Raw genomic sequence first — 22,765 nt, 5'->3', positions numbered from 1 at the left:
GCTGGCCACATGACCCGGAAGCTGTACGCCGGCTCCCTCGGCCAATAAAGTGAGATGAGTGCCGCAACCCCAGAGTCGGCCACGGCTGGGCCTAATGGTCAGGCGTCCCTTTACCTTTACCCTCAGTGGCCTGGTTTGGCCTAGAGTCTTCCAATGACTTTCCTAGATGTGGAAAACATGTAGACTTCTTCTGATCCACTTCGACATGCCTTGTTAATGGTATGCTCTGACTTGGGAACATGAGGGTGTGCCCTCAATCACCCCAATTTGCCTTGTTATTCAGGGAATACACAGATCCAGTGCGCACACATAGTAAATATTACTTGATTTTACTACCAATTATGAATTCCATACAAGTTAAACATGGACATACTGTGAGTACCTTATTTGCATCTGGTTATATTGTTGGCCAAAGTGTGAAATGAGGTGTCTAAGAAAGTCCTACTGGGAGAAACAAGTGTAAAGAGGCTTACATAATTCATTTAACTCTTTGGGTAGGTAGTTTCAATCTAGTTATGATGTTTCAGACGTGGCTATATTCTGAACTAAAAAACAGCAACCCTGTTCAGCACAGTTCTGATCACTGGTCTAACTAAACCCTTTCTCTAGCTCAGCATCAATGCACACAGCTTTAAAGGTGTAAATTCTGAAGGAAAAGAATAGAAATAGACTCACATGTTCATTTCATTTTTAACATTATGCAGGATCATTTGCTTGTGGCCTGGTTTTGTATATTAAGCTGCAATTCACAATCTGGCCAGCACCTTTATGGATATTAAAGCCATTTCTAACATTGAATATTCTCAGATATTGCATTCTGACTCTCTAAGCAAAAAAGCTATTGAAATTTTCACTTTCTTCCAAGCAACACTTGGATAAAAAAACAGAGCACTGCAGTTCTTTATTTTTCCTAACACACACTCACACACATATCCATTTGTGCCTTTAATCTATTCACTGTGATTGAAATATACATTTAAATGAGCAAAGAAACAGATGTGCTCCATATAAAATATGCTATAAATCTTGTCGCACAACTTCTTTGCTCCATGCTCTCTTTCAGAAACTGTCAAATATCCAGTTTTCATTCTGGTATAAAATGCTCATTTTCTGACTTGGCGCCAACCACCATATGCCAGAATAAAGTCAGTAACCAACAATAAAAAAGGCAACATAAGCACCTTTGAAATGGTACAAAGCAATTAACAGTGGGAAAAAGTCTATATAAATCTATGAAGAATTAATCTCTGCTTTGCCACTATCCTGCTGTGCATTTACAATGAGCCTCTGCTCCTGACCACCAGAAGTGGCTTAACTTCATAAAAGGAGAATGTCCTAATGAGGGAGGGAAAATAAATGAAAATGAAAGCCCTTGGTTCTTTTTATATCCTTTCCACCTTTTAACTGTTTTAGGAAAACATAGTTTTGCATATGTTCTGATCTGTGAGTCTGCTGCACATCTTGCATGCCTATATTTTTACCTGATCATGTGAAACCAATCTTTGCAAAGTTCAATGTGAAGAAATAACCTCAGCTTCATAAATCATTGTTAGCATCCCACAGGAGGAGGTAATGCTGTGGTTTTTCTCTTCTAAAACATTTCAAGCCTTCACTTTCATATGTTTTTTCCTAAAATTAGTTTCATTCTGCCCCTATGCATTCTCTCTCTCTCTCTCTCTCTCACACACACACACACACACACACACACACACATACAATGACCCATTCTTTACAAATCAGGCTGGATATATAAACCAATTTACTTGTTAGCTGGGTATTTATAACAGTCTCATGTTTTAGAGAAGACCTGTTTCCTATTCTTATGGACCATCATTTATCATAATTTTGAACATATTACCCCGTACTTAGAATGTGCTGATCTTTATGTTTTTTCTCTAATTCTTGCTAGAAGATTTTAAATGTGAAATCTGCCTGCAGAATAGATTAGTTTCAATTTACTGAGTTTAAAAGGGATTAAAACTAATTTTCAAGTTTTTTAAACTGTTTGGGTATGCTTAGCAATCTCAGAAGTATGAATCAATGACATTCTGTTTGTAATACTAGCATACATTTCTGTTATGTTTAATAAGAATGTGTTTTAAAAGTTATTATCTGTAATCCCAGCTGAAAAAGGAATGATAGATTAATGTCATTTTAACCTACTTGCATGGGAATATTTTTGCAAAATTAGATTTTTGCAGTTTCCAGTTAGAAAAACATTACTTTCAGCATAATCTAAATTTAGAAGCATGTGGGGTATTCTGTTAGCACCAGTATATTTTAGTGAAGTGTTGCTAAAGAATATATTAATTGAAAACAAAATTTAAAATATCATCTTTCATCTTCTAAGCAGAAGTTTTCTTTAAGTAAAACAATCTGTCTTTCAAAAGCAAATTTCTAGGGAGAGAAGATTGTCGTTTATATTGAAAGATACCAAAGAAAAATGAATATATAATATCTGGCTTAGCTGGCCTCACTGCCATAATACCTAGTAAACTAAACTTCAACATTATTTTGACAAATATATAGGCAACATTATCCTATTTTAAACACAGCATATTTTCTTAGTTTTCTTGTGTTACTTCTGATAATAAACAGTTGAATTTGTTCTGTGGGCTGAATGCATAAATATAATCAGTGTTTTTGCATGTGAATACTCAAGATTTCATGTACCGTGGACTTGAAAAATGTTAAGACTTCCAAAATCCCTCCAGTTTAGGGATGAGTAGTATCTTACCCTTTGCACACCCACATGCACAAATATGTATACACTATACTTACATATGTACACTTCTTAAACATCAAAGCAACACTGGTTTGAAAACAGGTTAGGTTACAGTATTGCACATATAAAACCTGTCATTTTTAAGATTTGTTAAACACTGCCCCTTAAAAATGTTGTTGTTAATTAATTAATTAATTAATTAATTGAATTTGTATACTGCCGTATACCCGCAGGTCTCTTGTACATCTTAAGGGAGCAATCCAAACCCAAGATGAGCAAGGATGAGCAAGATAGGATTGAGCAGTTCTCTGATTTAGCCAGCCAATTCCTGGTACAGCTGGGCCACACCAGTGTAATTCCCCCATGCTGGGGGGAACAGGACTTGGGAACAAAAATAGGCATTTCATTAGTTGATCATAAGCAACACAGAGAGTTTTAAAATAATCAAATACAGTGGTACCTTGGGTTACATACGCTTCAGGTTACAGACGCTTCAGGTTACAGACTCCGCTAACCCAGAAGTAGTACCTTGGGTTAAGAACTTTGCTTCAGGATGAGAACAGAAATCGTGCTCCGGCGGCGCAGCAGCAGCAGGAGGCCCCATTAGCCAAAGTGGTGCTTCAGGTTAAGAACAGTTTCAGGTTTAGAGCAGACCTCCAGAGCGAATTAAGTACCTAACCAGAGGTACCACTGTAACCAGGAAGGATCAGGACCATGATTCGGGGGGGGGTGTTAATATTAATCATGCTACATATCAGGCGAGTACCTGTCAAGGACTTGGTCATCCAGAATTTGGCCTTGTATACATGAGCTGTCCTGGCACATATTGGAGATCTGGCTGGATGGGACAGGAATTGTAAATTGATCCACATTTTGTGCACTCGGTTTCCTGATGCAGCAGCTGGCAAATCTAAGTGATTCTGGTGGACAGGGAGGTAAAGTTGCAGTAGTTTGTGTGATTTTTATTTTCCTGTCCAGTTTAGCAATCACTTAATTTTGAGTGTGGTCTACTCCACTGAGCCTAGGGCTTGCCAATCAGAAGGTGGGCGGTTCGAATCCCCATGGTGGGGTGAGCTCCCATTGCTTGGTCCCAGCTCCTGCCAACCTAGCAGTTCGAAAGCATGTCAAAGTGCAAGTAAATAAATAGGTACCTCTCTGGCATAAAGGTAAACAGCGTTTCCGTGCGCTGCTCTGGTTTCGCCAGAAGCGGCTTAGTCATGCTGGCCACATGAACCAGAAAAAATCTCTGCGGACAAACGTCAGCTCCCTCGGCCAGTAAAGCAAGATGAGCACCGCAACCCCAGAATCATTTGTGACTGGACTTAACTGTCAGGGGTCCTTTACCTTTTTAATTTTGAGTGTATGCACCTAATGGTGGACTTCTGAGCAGAGCAGAGATACCATTAATATGCTAGACAACCCACTGCTCAAATAGTCTCCCTGCCTGATTTGGTTGAGGTGATCTCCGGTCTGGTGTTGGAGCTTTCTTAAACCACTTTACTTTTCAAAAAGTGCTATTCAGATCCATTAAAATGAATGGAAGCTCAGAGATTTATTTCAGTGAGGTGTGAAAATGCCCTCCATCAGTCTGAAAGGTGCCACCAATTTTTGTGTAGTTTTTGCCACAGCAAATTAACATGTCTATCTTTTATGGAATTTGTACTCAATAATTGTCTAGCTAGAGCCAGTTTTTTAGCTCTAGTCCTGGGTATCAATGGGAACAGAGTTCCTCACATAAAGCAAGTTTTCTATGTGATTTTTTAAAAAATGGGTTTGAATTAATTCACAATCTGGTCAAATTCATTTCACTTTGTCTATCGCCTGCATAATTGTCAATCATTAAATAAAGAAAACCTACTTTGGGCAGTAGCTTGCACCTTTGCAACATTTAAAGAAAAGGCGAGTGAGAGAAGATATGATAGAGGTGTATAAAATTTTTCAGAGTATGAGGAAGGTGGACAGAGAAACATTTTTCTTTGTCTTTCATCATACCGGACCTCAAGGGCATCCATTGAAGCTGAATATTGGAAGGTTCAAGACAGCCAGCACATAGTTAAACTGTGGAATTGAGCGGCTTCAAAAGAGGATTAGACAAATTCATGGTGGATGAGATTATCAGTGGCTACCAGCAGTGATGGTTATGTTCTGCTGCCCCTGTCGGAAGCTATATGCTTCTGAAAACCAGTTACTGGGTATCAAAGAAGGGGAGAGTGCTGTTGCACTCAGGTCCTGCTTCCCACAGGAATCTGGTTGGCCACTGTGAGAACAGGATGCCGGCTGGATGGGCCAATGACCAGATCCAGCAGGCCTTTATTTAGATAAGTGGTATTAATGGCATATTCAGTGTAAAAGAAATGCTTACAGAAATCCAGTCATTACATGATATATGCCTCTCTACTCCAGAGGCTATGTTGTGTTGGAGTTCCAGAAGAGATTTCCCAGAACATGTGTTTTTGTCAAGAATGGATCAGACAGCACAACTTTCTCTCTTGGTCTGATGCCAGACTGTCTGGAGAGATGGCTTATGTCCCTTGTCAGGAGCTGATGAATCTTTATAGGTTACCTCTGATTCCTGGGGAAAGATCTCTGGTGACGTCTTCATACATTTGTCCTTCCCTGCATGAGAAGAGCAGCATCCTGGATTCCATTGGGAACTTTAATCTTGCCCTTTTTATAAGAGCCCCGCATTATGCTGACAGCGGGAAATAAATGGCTTCGTTTCCAAAGATGCTGAAAACTTCAAAGATCCTAAATTGAGGGCCTATACTTATTAACCAAGAACACCAAAAGTTCTGAATAGAAGGAAATCTGTGGCTTAAAGGGTGAGGGAGGAGAGCCCCTGTAATGAATGGATCCTCTAGATGTTAGATGGTTGAGATTCCTGCATTGCAGGGGGTTGGGCGTGATCCCTTGGTATTACCTTCCAACTCTACGATTCTGTGATTCTAGGAACAATAGCAGATATGCAAGGGTGACTCCAGGCCACATTTTTTAATACTTACGTGTCCTTCGTGTTCACATCATGTATAGAAACAAGTGTGAGACAAGCATTCAACCCACACATTAGGAAGCCATGATGAGCTTGCAACAAGGTACCTGTCTTGGTTTGCTTCAGCATGCAAGAGCTAAATGGAAAGCAGGAAAATGGACAATTATGCATGTCCTCTCTATAAATGTGATGCTTTTGCAACACAACAAGAATAGTTCTCTGATGAAAGACACCCTGAAAAGCTTCTTTCTATCAAGTAATACCCAGCTTGAAAGCTGTGCATGTACATCCAATTAAGTTTAGAGCCCACATGATATTTGTAGAAATACTTCTTTTATCCCCACTGCACTGGGCTCCACAATCCTTGCACATGTTCAGGATGGAAAGCTTCAGCACTACTTCCTACAGTGTCTACAAGAATACACTATAATGCTTGAAATAGCTCACTCTTAGTACGAGAAATGTGAAATATTTAAAAAAATACTTTAAAATGCACATATTCCGCTTTCTTAAATAATAAACATGTTGTATATTTGTAGCTGTAGAAGAACATAAGACAGTGGAGAGCCATTTGGAGAATGTGCACAAGTGGTGAGTATTACAGCTTCTTTAACACGTTTGCATTATGCATCTTTAAATATATTTGAATAAGTGAAAAAATCATCAAATGCACCAGAGTCCTTATTTTTAAACACATGCTCATACTTCCAACATTTTCATACAGCTTGTCTTGGACTTTAGGGAACAAGCTGTCTGAAATGGAAGCTTTCTAGACAAAACAGTTCATTATGTGGTAAAAACTGTTCCTAGAGTGTTCTACTGCAGACTCCTGGTTTTGGTGAGGGGTGTTGAATGATTGATTAAAATAATCACATGCACAGAAAAAGCAGAGACTTGGTAATATAAGAAGCTGCCTTAGATTAAGTGAGGTCATTGGTCTGCGTGGCTCAAACGTCTACACATAGTTCGCATATAGCACTAAAGCAAACTATGGTTTAGCCTGAATGCACCAGTGGGTCAACTCCCAAGACAGGAGAATGGAAATGTTTTGCTCCTCCACCAGTTTTGCTGCTGCTGCTGCTGCTGCTGCTTTGAGCTAAGTTTGTTGGAAAGAGACAAACCACTAGTCTGGGTTTAGGCAACATACTGAGCTCGGCGTGCTGAGTCATGGCTTGGGACACAGTAGTGTGGCTGCAGCAGAACTGAAGAAGAAGCAAAGCGGCTGCAAATTCTCCATAAGTCTGCATGCTTGCATGTGGCGTTCACTACACTTGCATATTCACGGTAAGGAATGATTTGACGCAGCGTTCCTTCCAAACTGAGCCATTGGCATCAGCCCTCCAGTTTTGCAGCCAGGGGCCTCACTCTGCTGTACTAGGGAATGCCGGGATTGAATCTGGGACCTTTTGCATGTAACACCCTGTGACTGAGCTGTGTTCCTTTCTCCAAGAGAGAATCTCTGGGAACTCAAACTCAAACTGCAAGCGCCATAGAGCAGTTCCTTAGCCATAGCAGCAGACTTAGAACATTTCATCTCAGCATCTTGGCTTTTGTGAAGGGAGAATTTCTGCTGTGTCTTTTTTAATGTAGGGAAGCATTCAGACCTGTAATCTGAAGTGGTACAGTCTAGGAACAATTTTACCACATGCTTGACAATTTGTATACCGTTTAACTACAGTTGTCATCAGTTTCAAAAGGGATTAGCTGTGTAGGTACAGATTGTTGTTTACACTAAAGCCCAGTTGATACATCGAATCCCAGCTGATGCAATAAATGCTTTTTTGTTGTTGTTGAGACATCTTTTCCTTTCTTCACTGATTTGTATGTTCAGATTTCAGGTGTATAGATATTAATATACATTTTAATATTCTAATACAAGTTTGTTGCAAAGCAAGTTTAACAGTAGAAGACTCTTTCTAATGTATTTCAAGAGTACTTCAGCCTATAGTATAGACCAGGTAAATCTTAATGTATTAGCAATAACACCTGTTGTTCATTGCTGCTGTCATCAGTTTACCAAGATCCTGAGAAAATAAATCGTTTTCAGGGTATTATACCTGCAGACTTTCATTGGGTATCAACTGGTGTGATGTTGACATTGCTTTTAATAAATATAGGCTGTAATTCTGGGCTCATCCACACTTACCTTTTGCCTGTGTTTTCCAGGCATAGGTCCACACTTTCCTAGTCCGTATCTGCCACTTTTCCCAGGAAAACCGGCTCTTTAACACTGAATAGGAGCAAATGGCAGTTTGGGTTTTTCACAGATTGATGAGAGCATTAAACAGCAGGTCTTTTGTGGGCAAAATGGCAGCACACAAAAAAAGTGCTCGGACATGGACTGGTAAAGCACAAACCTGTGCCTAGAAAGTGTGAAGGAAACTTAGTATGAATGAGCCCTTAAAAAGGCTGAAGGGGTTGGGGGTTTTTGTTAGTTAGTTAATTAGTTTTCTTCACCCCACAGAAGGTGAAGTTAGTTAATGCATGGAGCCAGGCTCATCTCATGGTCTGGACACTGTAGGCTCTGAAGTAAGAACAGAGTTCTAAACAAGTGCCCCTAGAAGGGAAATTTAACTGTTTTATATATAAGACAGTTAGTCGTTTTCCTCAAAAATATTCCAAGCGATTTGGAAAGACTGCTTAAAAATAGAACAAATTTCCAGGATAAAATGGCACCATAATAAAAATAAAACAAAATTCCTAGAAATAAACATGGAAAACACAATTAACAGTAGCAATAGAGTCAGCATAAGAATGTAATTAAAAATAAGTCATAAATAGATCATAAAATGCAACCATTAAGCAGTTGCACAGCTGTGAATGCCAACTGAAATATAAATGCCTTAATGTGACAACAAAATTGGAGGAGGAAAGGAGCTAAGCAAACCAAATCTGTTTCGGAAGTGAATTCTGTACAATATCTCAGTCTAGTCTGTGGTGTCTGCAGGTATTCATCCTTGGAGAAGCCCACCACTTTCTCCTTCAGAATCTTTTATTTTTTTAAGTAAACTTTTTGGCTTTTGTTGTTTGCTTGTTTATTTGGAGGCAGGAGTTGTGGCCTGCGTTTTGTTTGTTTTTTTGTGATTTTGGGAGAGGGGAAGCAGGAGGAGTTTAGCCTGTTGCTTGGAAGATTTTACTGAGTATCACCAGTTTTTGTTCCATGAAATGGGTATTTTGTGGTGCTCACAACAGTTCCTTAAATTTCCAGATACGCTTCAGGCACAAAAATAGGTATGGTACCTCTGATCTAGGGGGCTTCCGAATACCCATGGGGGCTTCCGAATACCCATGGTGAAGAGCATGTCAATAGGTTTCTGGTAAATAAATGTTGTTTCAAAATCAGATACTTTCTAAAATGTCTCCGTGCCCATATTCATTCATATTGTGGCTTAATGTACACACCCACCAAAACAGCACCATTATTATTATTTAATTCAGAAGTGCTGGGTGGATCCATTGCTGGTACAGTTTCCAGATTACAGCAGATTTATGTTAATTGCCAGCCTAGGCTACTGAGTCAGAAATCTGCCCTGAGGGAAACTGAACTTCCACCTTAGGTTTATGTGCTGACAATTTTCCCCTCCCCTGCCCAACACTGTAGCTTTGAAGAATTGGTGGGATACTTCGGGATAAAACCAAAGTCTGGCGAGAAGGAGACCACGCCAAACTACGTTTTCACGGTGTGGTATGAGTTCTGCAGCGACTTTAAGGCCATTTGGAAACGAGAGAGCAAAAACATTTCCAAAGAAAGGTAAGGTTCTAATAAAGCCATTAATACAATTTTTTTTTAGAAGTCTGGGAAACTGGTCCTTTTTAAACTCAACAAATTATACTCCCATATTTCACAGGCGTCATTGTTTTCTTTCAGATCAAATGGACATCAAGGAAAGATTATTCCCTCAGGGTGCCTAGGAAAATTCACCAAAGGGATGCTGTCCCCACAAAAAGATAAACACATATAATCTGATAAATTACACTTTCTTAACCCCTTCCAATTACTAGCTAGTAAAATGAAAGGGGAGCTGTGCTAATTTGTAACAGATTGCTTCTCTTTGCATTTTTGTGTTGGGCCGCTCTAAATGAGGCGATATTGCTGTTGCAGACAGGACAGACAAATAAAAGTGAATGCTTTTTCCAGTTAATATACTACACTTGCATCAAAGGGTAGCCTATGAGATTCAGGCCACACTTAGCACAGCGTTGAAGTCCCACACTGAATTTACAGCACCGCTTCTTGGTATCCTGCTGTGGACATCAAACTCCATGCCGCAGCATCTCCCACTGTCTTGTGATTTTATTAGGTTTAGTTAAAACCTTTTTAAAAAAATAAAAGGTTTCACCACTTGAGATTCGTTTTTTAAAAAATTAAAAGAAAAACGAGCACTTTCTTTAATATACTCCCCCCCTTTTTTTTTTTACTGTATGCATTTGCTCTGTTATGTCATTCTATTGTAAAATAATTAAGGGAATTGCCCAATAGGTGTTTCTAGTCCAGCACTCTTATTGTATTTCTTTTCATGTACACTAATAGGAAATTCAAATCTCCATGTGTGCCTCTCCTTGTGTAGCAAGGTAGCATTGACATTGTGGGAACCTCACAAAATCATTTAGAAGTAAAACTTTAAGCCAAGGGGGGGAGAACTCCCAAAACAGTCCCATGAGGATCGGGCATGCTCAGTGACTGACTGTAGGACAGGTAATGGAAAACTATGGGACGGTGGGAAGAATCCAATGGAGTATCGTAGGAGAGGGCATGACTGTTATCCTTAGCAGAAACACTCCATGCTGCAACATCTTGTTGCAGGTCCTGTTCTAATATGCACCTTTCCTTCTTCTGGACAAGCACAGACTCATTAATTTTTGTTTGTTCCTTTCTCTCTTATTAAATGTTGAATATGATCAATCACATCAATGCTTCCCAACAAATTTGTTGCAGTTTGTGATTGAATTTTGAAGAGGCCAGTTTAAAATGAATGAGCAGATGAAATTAACAAGCTCTCTGGGTGACTAGTAATGGGCACAATAGAAAGCAGTGATAAAGATGGAGTCCAGAGCAATCATGCAGAAGCATGTACTCTTTTAAATAGGTGCAAGCCTTTGATTGGGGGGGGGGAGTGGTGTGTAAACAGTAAACAGTAAAAGATCACAAGATGGCTGCAGAATTTGTGACTCATCAAGACAAATGTAGTCCATCCATCACATACTAAGGCTTGGCAGGTCACAGCTTCTCTAGGCCTAGTGTGAACCATGCCCCTTAGGGTGAATATCAGTGGGTGATTGCATGAAAAATGCCAGCCAAACAGATACTCTGCACATCTTCATGTCTTAATGTGTACAAACAGAAATCATAAACTTGATACTTTTTATATCTTGAGGTCTGTTGTTTTGTGTACTAAGAATATAAAGAAATAATTGTTACTCTGGAATCTGAATCATTTATCAATTAGTTGGCCTTCTGTATGAAACAGCAGTGTTAATCAGGCTCAACATTAGAAGCTTAAATATCCTTTAGCATGCAATTTTAAATTAGATGCAGATAGAGATAATCCAGTAAATTGTCGTGCTAATTATACACATAGATCTTCTGATTCCTTTGTCACAAGCAGCAGTCTTCTAGAATAGTCAGTTTCGCTACTTAGAGGGAAAATGCTGTGGAGGGGGAGATACCGTATTTTTCGCTCTATAGGACGCACCGGACCATAGGAGGGGGAGAAAAGGGGGGGGGGATTTTCTTGTTCTCCCCCTCTAAAACAAGGTGCATTCAAGGTGCATTCACCCAAAGCCTCTGGAGCCCAGCAGGAGTTCCCGCTGCGCTCTGGAGGCTTCAAGCAGCTACCATCCCCAAGCTAGAACAGCGAGACCATCTCGCTGTTCTGGCCTCGGGAACAGCCTTTGTAGCCTCCGCAGGGCAGCAGGGTGAAGGCACCCCGCTGCCCTGCAGAGGCTTTGCGCGCAGCCATCCCCAAGCTAGAACAGCGAGACGGAGCGCTCCCTGTTCTGGCTTTGGGCTTAGCCGTGCAGCCTGCATTCGCTCTATAGGACGCACACACATTTCCCCTTAATTTTTGGAGGGGGAAAAGTGCGTCCTATAGAGCGAAAAATACGGTACTTCTAAAGTGAAATTGGTCATTTTAGAATTTTTTGCAATTTGTTACTTGATTAGATCTACTTATGAGCAAGTGAATTTTGCTTGCCATTTCAAGGAACATGTTTGCTAGGGGACAATGTTGCTCACTGTATCTCCTCCAAATGTTGGGTGAACTAAAGAAACAAGCATAATGGAGGGCTGCTTCAAACATTTGTAGAAGAGTCTTTGCATCGTGTAACAGGAAGGTTCTGCAGCAATTCTCATGCTTCCCCTTGCACAAGAGAGAGTGCAAGGAAAAGAAATATTTGAATTTGGTTTCACTTTTCTCACCCAACACTGAAACTTCAGAATGTGGAATAGACTCCACCTGCTGTTACCCAGAAAACTGATGCAATATGAACAGGATCTGCAGAGACAACTCTACTGTGGATGTGATGCTATCACTTCCTCAAATGTCAGGAGTACCTAAGAATATAATAAAAGTTTGCTGGATTAGAGCAATGACCCTTCTAGTCCAACATCCTGTTCTCACAGTGGTCAGTCAGGTGTCTATGTTTCCCATCACAAGAACACTCTCCCCTCTTGCAGTTTCCAATGATGGGTACTGTTTCTGACTGTGGAGCAGTTCCCCACGTCTTGTAAAGTATATAACCAAAATCAGTTCTAAACAGGCCAGGCTCTTAAGAACTGAAAGGCAGTGAGTCTAGAGGGAGTGGTGAATTTCATATTAATAAATTCAGAGTAAAATACGTGATTTTGGATATGCTGTTTTGAGTCTGGATTAGCCTTCTTGAGTAGCAGGATAAGACTTGCATATATTTTGTCATGAGAATGAATGGTTTGTTTTTTCCTTCTTAACACCATGAATTTTATTCACATACTTTGGTGGGGCTTGTGTTTATTTACTAATGACTTCATTAGATTACTTTTAGCCTTTAAAGGTTTCAGTTTATTCTCAGTTCAACTTGTAGATGATTCATGAAGACAATGAGTAACTGATGTCAAGTATATAAGTTTGAATGACAGATGAGTTGTTTCTTTATCACATTCAAATGGCTTAGAAAACCATGACCCTTTAGAGGTTGTTATTTTACAAAGTATGAGTGACAGTTCACCAACCATATTTTCCAGGAAGAAACACATTTAGAGAACTGAGAAATAACCATTATGTCTTGAAAAACAATTATTTTCCTAAGGTGTATTTTAGTGTAATCATATTTTTTCATAACCTCAGCAGTATAGAAAAGGAGCCAGTTTATACACTCAAGCTGTAAATATTTCTTGGATTGCAGCATTTAAAATTCCTCAGAGAGAAGAAGGAAGGTTTGCATGTTTGAACGCCCTGTGCCAAAAAACAAAGGCCACCTCTACACATAGGAAAGGCGCATGTCAACTTCCAATCTAATCCAGGATCCACATTGGCCAACCAGAAGGAATTACTGTACAGTGAATCCTTCAGTTTAACACAGTAATTTTTTTGCAATGCACATCTTCATAAACAAGAGTTTACATGTCAAATAAAGAGACACAAAAATAGTTTCATTCAATTAGATTAAGAAAGGTTAAATACCGTATTTTTTGCTCTATAAGACTCACCTTTTCCCTCCTAAAAAGTAAGGGGAAATGTGTGTGCGTCTTATGGAGCGAATGCAGGCTGCGCAGCTATCCCAGAAGCCAGAACAGCAAGAGGGATTGCTGTTGTTCTGGCTTCTGAGATTCAGAATATTTTTTTTCTTGGTTTCCTCCTCCCAAAACTAGGTGCGTCTTGTGGTCTGGTGCGTCTTATAGAGCGAAAAATACGGTACCTTGGTTCTTGAATGCCTTGGTACTCAAACATTTCGGCTCCCGATTGCCGAAAACCCAGAACTAAGTGTTCCAGTTTTTGAATGTTTTTCGGAAGCTGAACGTCCAATGTGGTTGTTGGCTATTGTTCCCTGGGTGCCTGAGCCAATTGGAAGCTGCGCCTTGGTTTTCAAACATTTAGGAAGTCGAAAGGACTTCCAGAACGGATTACGTTTGAGAACCAAGGTACCACTGTACCTGATGATTCAAATAGTTGATAATTTTTGTTCTTTTCTTTACAACATTTTAAAACACAAATGTGAACAGAGGCAAGTTTGCAAAATTTTATACAGGATGCCCATCTAGCAACAAAATGATCCTATTTTTCCAACTTGTCAATTATGAGATGATGATGGTGCCCATCTGACTGGGTTGCCCCAGCCACTCTAGGCGCCTTCCAACAAATTAAGACATAGTAAGGCATCAAACACTATTGTCACTGTTGGTTCTACTAGAGTATTTTGAGGTTATTCAAAGGACAGTGCAACATCTCTTAGCAGACTAAGAAAAACCAAGTTAATGGTAGCTTTAACCAAGCAATGGGCTAGGCTGCAAGAGTTTGTTTTGTCTGAAAACTACTTGACTTTTAATGTAAGAAAAGTGTAGAAATCTAATTAGATTTTTATCAGACATTTTAGAAGAGGAAACACTTTAACCATGCTGCCCTACACTTAACCTACCATGAAAATAAATTAGCTGCCTGTGTAATATAGCTGATTTTCGCCCCAAGACAAAATCTGCATAGCATACAGGAATCTGAGGGTACTCAAAGGTACAAACATTATATATAACTAGCAAACATACTTACTACTTAAATCAGAAGGCAGTTAAGATGAAATTCCTGGATTACCTCAGTAACATAAATATTACATGAATATTACATGAAAAGGATACAGCAGAAATATATTACGTGTATATATTTATATATATATATATATTACGTGTATATATTTATATATATATAAATTTGGTATGGCTGTTTTGCTCAGCTGGGTGAAAATTTTGAATGAAGTAGCTGAAAAGTATTATCTTACTCTCAGTACCATGCGGTATTCTCAATACCACAGGGATGTGACACCGTTTTAGGGTCAATTTACACGGTCACTTTCATGGGCTTATTTTTAATCTGTAGTGACTTTTAGTCAGTCCTGATTTGAGTATGGATATAAAAAACCCAGCCATTGGAGTGTTGAGGGCCTTTCTGCTTCATCAGATTTCTTATATAATAAAAGTATATTCAGCTATTGTGGATGATGCAGCCGCTCTCCTTTAACGGAGCACCGCTGTTATAAGAGTATTGCATTTTCCCAGTTGTGAAAATGCAGTATATTGGACATTTGCATAGATAGTCTTTTGGAAACAGTTACAAAGATTTGAATCTAGACTTGCCCTTCTGCAAGTGGAAGGGCTCCTTTCATTCACAGAAGAGCCTTTAATCCAGTGCAGGCTCCCAATGGTAGAAGTGATGGGAAAAAATTTACACTAATTTCCCCTGGAACCCATTGTACCATCTCCAACACTTTTCTGAAGGGCACTTTTGGGGAATTACTGGGGACTGTAAAGGGGTGAGAGAATGTTTCCCTGCCTTCCATCTGTGGGAGCATCCACTCACAGGCCATTGTTAGTACTCTTTATATAATATAATTTTTATCAAATTTCCATTTTTTTTTTCAAATTGACTTCAAATTAAATAGTTACATTGTTTCATGCATTGACTTCCCACCCACACTTCCACAGTGTTTTTCTTCAAACCCTTTTCTACCGTGTTATATATCAAACTTATCTGTTATGGAAACCCCTCTAATACAATTACTTTATCATTTTTCTTCCATTGTTCCTTTCTCAAATCTTGCCCGTAATTTCATTTGACTGTAGTGTTTTTTCAAATATAGTTGTACCTTGGTTCGCGAACACCTTGCGAGTCGAACGTTTTGGCTCCCGAACACCGCAAACCTGGAAGTGAGTGTTCCAGTTTGCGAACGTTCTTTGGAACCCGAATGTCCGACAGGGTTTCCACAGCTTCCAATTGGCTGCAGGAACTTCCTGCTGCCAATCGGAAGCCATGCCTTGGTTTCCAAATGTTTTGGAAGTAGAACGGACTTCCGGAATGGATTCCATTTGACTTCTGAGGTACTACTGTAGTCCAAAATGGCCTCCATTCTTTTTTTAAAAAAAGGTTCATTGTTTCGATCTTTTAATACTGCTGTCAGCTTTGCCATTTCTGCATAGTCTGTTGCTTTTAAAAGCCATTCCTCCTTCATTTGAACCGTCTCTTCTTTCCATTTCTGTGCATATAGCATTCTAGCTGCTGTAGTCACATATATACGTAAAAGGCCATTGTTAGTACTGTAGTCTCTGAAAAATCTGTTCACCTCCCTCCTGAAACCATGGAGCAGCAGGGGTGGGGATGTGTGGTCTTATCTACAGAAGCATGTACAGAATGATATCGGTGCTTTTAAAAATAAATATATGGTTGGTATTCTTCACATGTCTCACAAATTCAGATAAGTCACAATGGATTTTCATACAATAGATGTCAGTTTTGATGTCTCACATTACGTGACTGAGCCTTTGCTGAAACTCCACTTAATTAGCTTCTTTCTGATTTGTGGGGAAACTCTTTAGTTTGCAGCCTGAAATCATGGTTTTGAGGGCAAGTGCCAAACATGCCATGCTGATGTAAGGTATGAAATGGCGAACTTTGGTATGCAGTCAACCAGGAAGTAAGTAATTAAGAAGAGCAGACAAGGAGAGGGAGGCACACACAAGCTCATTTCTATTGTGCCATGTCGTAGTTTGGCATTATATGTGGACCTGACATAAAGCCAAAAAAAAAAAGTATCCTCCACAAAAAAGTAACATACATTCCAAGCTTCAGTTTGAAAACGAGCATTGAGCTTGCCACAGTACAGAACATTGTCAGTTACAGCTTGTATCTATTGAAAAACACAACAGCCTTAACAAGCTAGTACCTTATTCAATAACATACTGCAAAGTATACCCTAGCATCCTTTACACATCCCATAAATACAGATCATCAAGTTGGAATTTAATATGGTGATGATAGTGTATAGTGCCAACAAGCACTTAATAGCACTTGTTGACTTAAGGTCCAATCTACTGGTTGCTGCGCCAGCAAGGAAGCCGTCTGTGGCTAATAATCAGTCTCTGGGTATCAGATCACTTCATGGCTTAATTCCTATTCTTTCCTCCCTCTATGTTGAGAATGAGAAGAGGCCACAGGGTTAAGTAAGCAGTGTTTTTTCTTCCTAACCCTTGGCACAACTATGTATGTTCTTGTAAAGGTGAAAATTATTCTTTTACTTTATAGACGCAAAGGTACTTTTTTTAAAAAAAGGCTCATTTGAACTTCTATAGTTCATTTGTATAATATTTTTTTTTCAAAACAGCTCTGGTTCTTGCATTTAATCTGAAGATATATAGGTTTGAAAATGTGATCCCTCAGAACAGAATTTGGTAGGGACATTTGAAGTTAATTGAACTTCTTACCCAAAACTCAATTGCTGTGTGTTTTGTTCTTTTTTTTCTGAAGCAAATAATCAGGTGATTTAAGGTTTTGTTGAAATATAGAACTCTACTTTTTCTGTTGCCTTAAGTTGTGGTTTTCCACACGGCATGGCAATACACAACAGTTGTAAAAGTGTGTTAATATTATTGCTGACACCAGCAACCTTTCTTCTCAATTCGTTTGCGTATTTTGACCTTCTTTGCACCATGATGAGTGATCCTAAATCTTCTTTTGAACGGATTCCTCTTACATATGGTCAGATTTCATGGTTTAAACTAACTGCATTCCTTAAGATTCTTTGCCTCCCTCCCCCTCCATTTTAACTGAAGATTCAAAAAATATTAATGGGAATTGTTGTCTTGAATGGAAAGTGGGTCCCGGCTGCATCACTCACAGATCAATGCAACGTGGTAGTGTTACAGTCCCTTCCTAAAAGTTCAAAAAAGTTAATTATATGAATTAAGAGGGGATGCTGCTCTGTGGATTAAATAGGCTGCAAACTCTAGTTAGTATCAGTTCTCACAACAAAAAATGTAGTTCGCATGTTATGCTGAACAGATGACACCAAATTATTAAAGCCGGTTAAATCTAAAGCAGTGGAAAGAGTTACCAAAGAAACTCACAGCTCTATTTTTGATAAATGCAAAATTATTCACAAAGTAACCTCAGTTATGTTTATATGATATTGAGAATTTTTTAACACTCTGCATATACCCATAAAACATCTGTTTTTAAAGTATCTGCAACCAAAATGATAAACAGAACACTATGGTTTATTATGACCACGTTATTTTCAATGGCACTATAATGCCTTGAGTCCTGTTCTAACCATTCTGTTCAGTTGTTGAAATTGTTCACAAAAAGAATATAAGGCCATTCATTCATGGAAATGCTAAAATGTTTAGCATGAAGTTCTTGAATGTATTGAGGGAATAAATATGAAGCTGTTCTTAAAGCTTCACATACACATGGAAAATAGAAGTAAAAACCTTAATTTAGCCCAAGTTATGATACAGGAAAGTGGTCACAATATCCAAACACTGGCACCAGTCAAGATTTTAAAAAAATCATGTGAAGAAGTAGCCTTATCTGCTTGATTTTGAATTTTGTGTTGGATCCAGAACTGTAGTTTTCTTCATATTCTATTAACTTATATTGGAGCAGTATCCCAGCTTGACAAGATTGCTTCCTGATGCTGAGGCCAGGCAAAAAATAGACTTTGGTGGTGAACCATTGGCCAGTCTCCAGTTGGCTACCTAGTGCTCACTGATTGCGAGGATTCTTTCAAAGGATGCTGGACTAGGACAATCTTGGGCTGATCCTGATTCATAGTTATGTTTAGTTATGATTTCACTGTTATGAGATCCTGAGTTTATGCTCTTGAAGATGCAAAGAGCAATGGTGGGCCACAGGATTCTCAGTTTCTAGTAAAAACAGCAATTTAGGAGAGCACAAATTCACTTTCTGCAAACCCCAACTTGTTCCTATGAATCAGAGACTGTGGTTTAACAAGTCAGCTTCATAATGCATGGTCTGAAATTGACCTGTTTAGAAACTGGCTAAAGTTTGTTTTAAATCCCTGCTTCCTATGTAATGATAACCCAAGTAGAAAGTGAAACCAAATTGTGCCAGAAATCCTTTTCCTGGACTTGTGGGATGAGGAGAGATATGGGGAAGTACAGGAGCCTGAGGTTTATGGCAGCTGCTTTCTCCTTGTGCAGATGGGGAACCTATGACTCTCCAGATGTTGAATTTCAGCTCCAGTCAGCATGGCCAATTGTCACAGATTATGGGAATTGTAGTCTAGCAACATCTGGAAGGACACAGGCTGCCCCCCCCATCATGGTGTAGCATTATGTGTGAGCCGGACTTACGCTTCTAACAGTTAGTAGATTAATTAAAGGCTATATAAGCTACATATTTATTGAACTTTTTAAATGAAAGCCAACCATGGTTCTTTTGTTTGGGTCTTGCAGCGCCATGTCATCCAGGGATGTAATTTCTCAATGCATTTTAAAGATTAAGAACGTTGTGCAAAAATGAAGAGCAGTTCATGGGAAGATTTATAATCCCTGTAACGTGTGGAGGTTTTATGTTTGTACTAAGTATGAATGGAAAAGAAATCTGACCAACATTAGTCACATACAATAGTATGTTAAGCCTTTGAGATTTAATCACCGAATGCTTAATTAATGGGGAGTGCATTTCTGTATCTCTTATCAGCACACTGTGTATGTATGGTTTGAAATAAGAGCTCTGGAAAGTATTGTGACTCTTTCCTTAAGCAAGAATAATGAAGTCACAAACACTGAACAGCTGTATGGGCACCATTTTGACAAGCAGTGTAGTTTTTTTTTTTAAAAAAAATAGTCTTTAGGTAGTGTGCGTAAGATAATAAAGCATATTAACCAGTGAAAATTGCAGGAATACAAAGTGCTGTTAAAGGAATAATCTTTCTCCCTTCAGAGGACAGGAAAACAACATGTAAACTTCATAAATCACGGGTGTATATGAAACCTTGTTTCCAGTATTCTGTCAGACAACCCAATGATCAGGAAACATCCCAGGCTGGGTCTATAGAAAGAGAAGCAAACGGAAATGCTGCTATTGGCGCCATGATGCTTTTCTCCTTCAGCCCATTGTGCTGTGCCACCTCTCATAGTTGTAGCCTCTGCTCTTAACATCTTCTCCAGCTTTGTGGAGAGGGGAGTACCATTCCCTTTCAACCTTTCAGGCTTGATACTGTCTTGTTTTTTTTGCACAGTTGCTTTGTAAGCACATGATACCATTTAAACACACTCAAAGCACATTTCTTCCCTCTTCCTGCCTCCTTAATCCTGGCAACTGTAATTTTCCCCTCACAGAGCTACAGTTCGCAGCACCTTTGACAAGCTACAGTTCCCAGGATGCTTTGAGAATGGAAATATGCTTTGAATATGCTATAAAGGTATCATGTGTACACAGCCTTATTCATATTCAACAACTAAGCGATCCTGAAAGCAGCTTGCATATGCTGGATATGTACCATTTTTTTGGCTCCAATAAGATTTGTTGTGTGTATTTTGTTTCAGACTCAAAGTGGCTCAACAAACAGTGAACAAGTTAACTGCAGAAAAGAAAGTGGAAACAAAGAAAATCAACCCTACTGCCAGCCTGGTATGATGTGTTTTTAGAATGGCTTTGTCTTCTAGTTTGCTTTTAAAAACAGCTAATAGGATGCATGTTTTGGTCCATTCAAATGCAATTTACTATCATGTCCTTTCCAATCCCAAAGTACATATATTCAAGTAATATTTTTGGAGTGATTGAAGTAGTGACTGGGAGTCAATTCAAAAGCCTTTGCTATTTTAAATTCATTATGTCCATGCACAGACCTTTGCCAGGAAAACTAGTCTGCATGGAAAAAAATCAGTCCTCAGGAGCTGTCTCGGTTTTGTCACTTGTCTCTGACCCATTGGTGTCCTTCTTTCCTGCTGCATTCTGTACTCTGAATAATCTCAAGGGCTGCTTTTACAATGTGTGCTCCTAAAAATTCCATCACATTTCTGAAGGGGGTGAGAGGGGAGAGCAGATTGAAATGGCAGCCAATAGGGCATTATTTTCAGCCCTTTCCTACATTTGTCACCCTGTTTATCTAGGAACGAGCCTGGCTTCCTGGGTTTTCTCCAGTATAGGCTGCTGTCTCTTCTTTTTGTGCACAGACAAATGGAAAATTCTTTTGCCATATTTGGATGCAACCAGTGCTGGCTTGCCAAATTAAGGTGGATCCAATTTAGCAGCAATATTTGAAAAAAAAACACAACCAACTGTGCTTAAATCATGCTTGTTCCATTTATTATTGGTACAGTCTGGTATAAAGGGGTATCCTAGAGGGGAGATGGTCATTTATCAGTTTGGCTTAAGGAAGAGTGTGGGCCAATTTATCTGGTCTATACTGGCTTTAGTCCACAACTTCTATGTACCCAAGGTTCCCCACACAATCATGGTTTATTACTGTTTCCTCTTTTATCAAGGGACCTCTCTGTATGTGCAATGAGAAATCACTACAGTATTGTCCCACTTTGTGGGAAAGGGATGCCCCTGCTAAAATCAGCTCCAGTACATTTCTCTTAAAAAAAAAAAAATCTACTTCTGTATCTAGAGACATTAATCCCTCCCCAAATATTCTTGCTTGTTTTCACATTACTAATATTTTGTGTTAGTGCAATACTAGCTAATGTTAACTGGAAAGGCATTTCAGAACACATTAGGCATATACTTAGGATGATATGAGAGGCTAAGTTTGTATCCAGGTAAGTCATACTCAGAGTAGATACATTGAAATCAATAAGTTTGTCATAACTCCTTTGCATTCATTTACAGTGGTACCTTGGGTTAAGAACTGGAAGTCTGTTCTTAACCTGAAACTGTTTTTAACCTGAGATACCACTTTAGCTAATGGGGCTTCCCGCTGCTGCCGCACGATTTCTGTTCTCATCCTGAAGCAAAGTTCTTAACCCAAGGTACTATTTCTGGGTTAGCGGAGTCTGTAACCTGAGGTACCACTGTATTTCAGTGTGTCTACTCTGGGTGTGACTTAGATGCAAACCTAAGTATGCTTGTATAAAGCTTGCCATTGTCTTGGCTTGGCACTTCCGGAATTAATTTTCAGAAAAGAAAAAGCTTATGTCTACTTTGGTTTTGGAGTGCTCCATTCTTCAAGTGTAGTAGACCACATACTCTGTGCAATTTGAGAACAGATGGAAAATTAAAGAAAAGAATGATAATAAAGTTCCTTTTTTTTTCTTAAACAACAGAAAGAAAGGCTACGTCAGAAGGAAGCCAGTGCGACCACCAATTGAAAGAAGACACATGAACATAATCGCAGTGTGACTTAATACCTTGCATGATGCTTCCCTCTGCCCATTCCCTAGAAAGCACCTTATTTTAGATGTTAGGAAGTTCTGCTTTGCTGTTCTCTTCCTCAGACAATCCTCAAAAGACTTCTGGATCCCTTGGCTTGTGCAGAAGAGGGAACAATAAGAATTTGTTTACATGGGAATTATGAAGAGTTCTATGTAACTCTTCCTTATGTGGCTTAAATGCAGTTCTTTTCTTAAAAGTTGTTTGAAGTACTCTATGCAAAATGCACTAATGTAAAAGACAGCAAAAGCAGGGTTTTAGACAGTGAATTAAATAGCTTTTATGCCAGCTCTGCAGGATGGCTCATGTGCTGGTAGACCGTAATATTTACTAAGTCAATGTCTGTTTAAAATGATTTTGATGGTATCCAAAGAATTAACTTTACCTTCTTGCAAATGGTGGAAGTTAAGTGTATCAGATGTATTCTGTATTTTATTATGATTATTTTTATAGGAACCCCAATCAATGCCATGGAAGTAGAAATACTGTTTTAGCACATGCGGAGAAAGAAATCTCATATATATATTATATATATATATATATATATATATATATATATATATATATATATGGTGTATATATATATATATATATATATATATATATATATATATATACTTGAATAAGGCATAGATAATGTAACTGCTACATTCATTAACGTTTGGTGTTTTGTTCATACTATATTCTTCA

The 22,765-nt window shown here is 38.9% G+C and overlaps 1 protein-coding gene across 1 annotated transcript in view; it reads left to right on the top strand.

Moving 5' to 3' along the window:
* The window catches only part of FMN1 (formin 1), a 110,136-nt gene extending 87,862 nt beyond the window's left edge, over positions 1-22,274 (top strand). The window contains exons 14-17 of the mRNA XM_079954398.1: positions 6,254-6,305; positions 9,316-9,465; positions 20,245-20,329; positions 21,970-22,274. Coding sequence (XP_079810524.1) covers positions 6,254-6,305; positions 9,316-9,465; positions 20,245-20,329; positions 21,970-22,014 — 332 coding nt within the window. The 3' untranslated portion in view covers positions 22,015-22,274. The remainder of the gene's footprint in view (positions 1-6,253; positions 6,306-9,315; positions 9,466-20,244; positions 20,330-21,969) is intronic.
* Positions 22,275-22,765: the final 491 nt, after the last annotated feature.

Source organism: Podarcis cretensis (assembly GCF_951804945.1).
Source record: "Podarcis cretensis genome assembly, chromosome: 1".
Taxonomy (NCBI): Eukaryota; Metazoa; Chordata; class Lepidosauria; order Squamata; family Lacertidae; genus Podarcis; species Podarcis cretensis.
The sequence above is the reverse complement of the archived record's forward strand: the minus strand, read 5'-3'. Positions and strand labels throughout refer to the sequence as shown.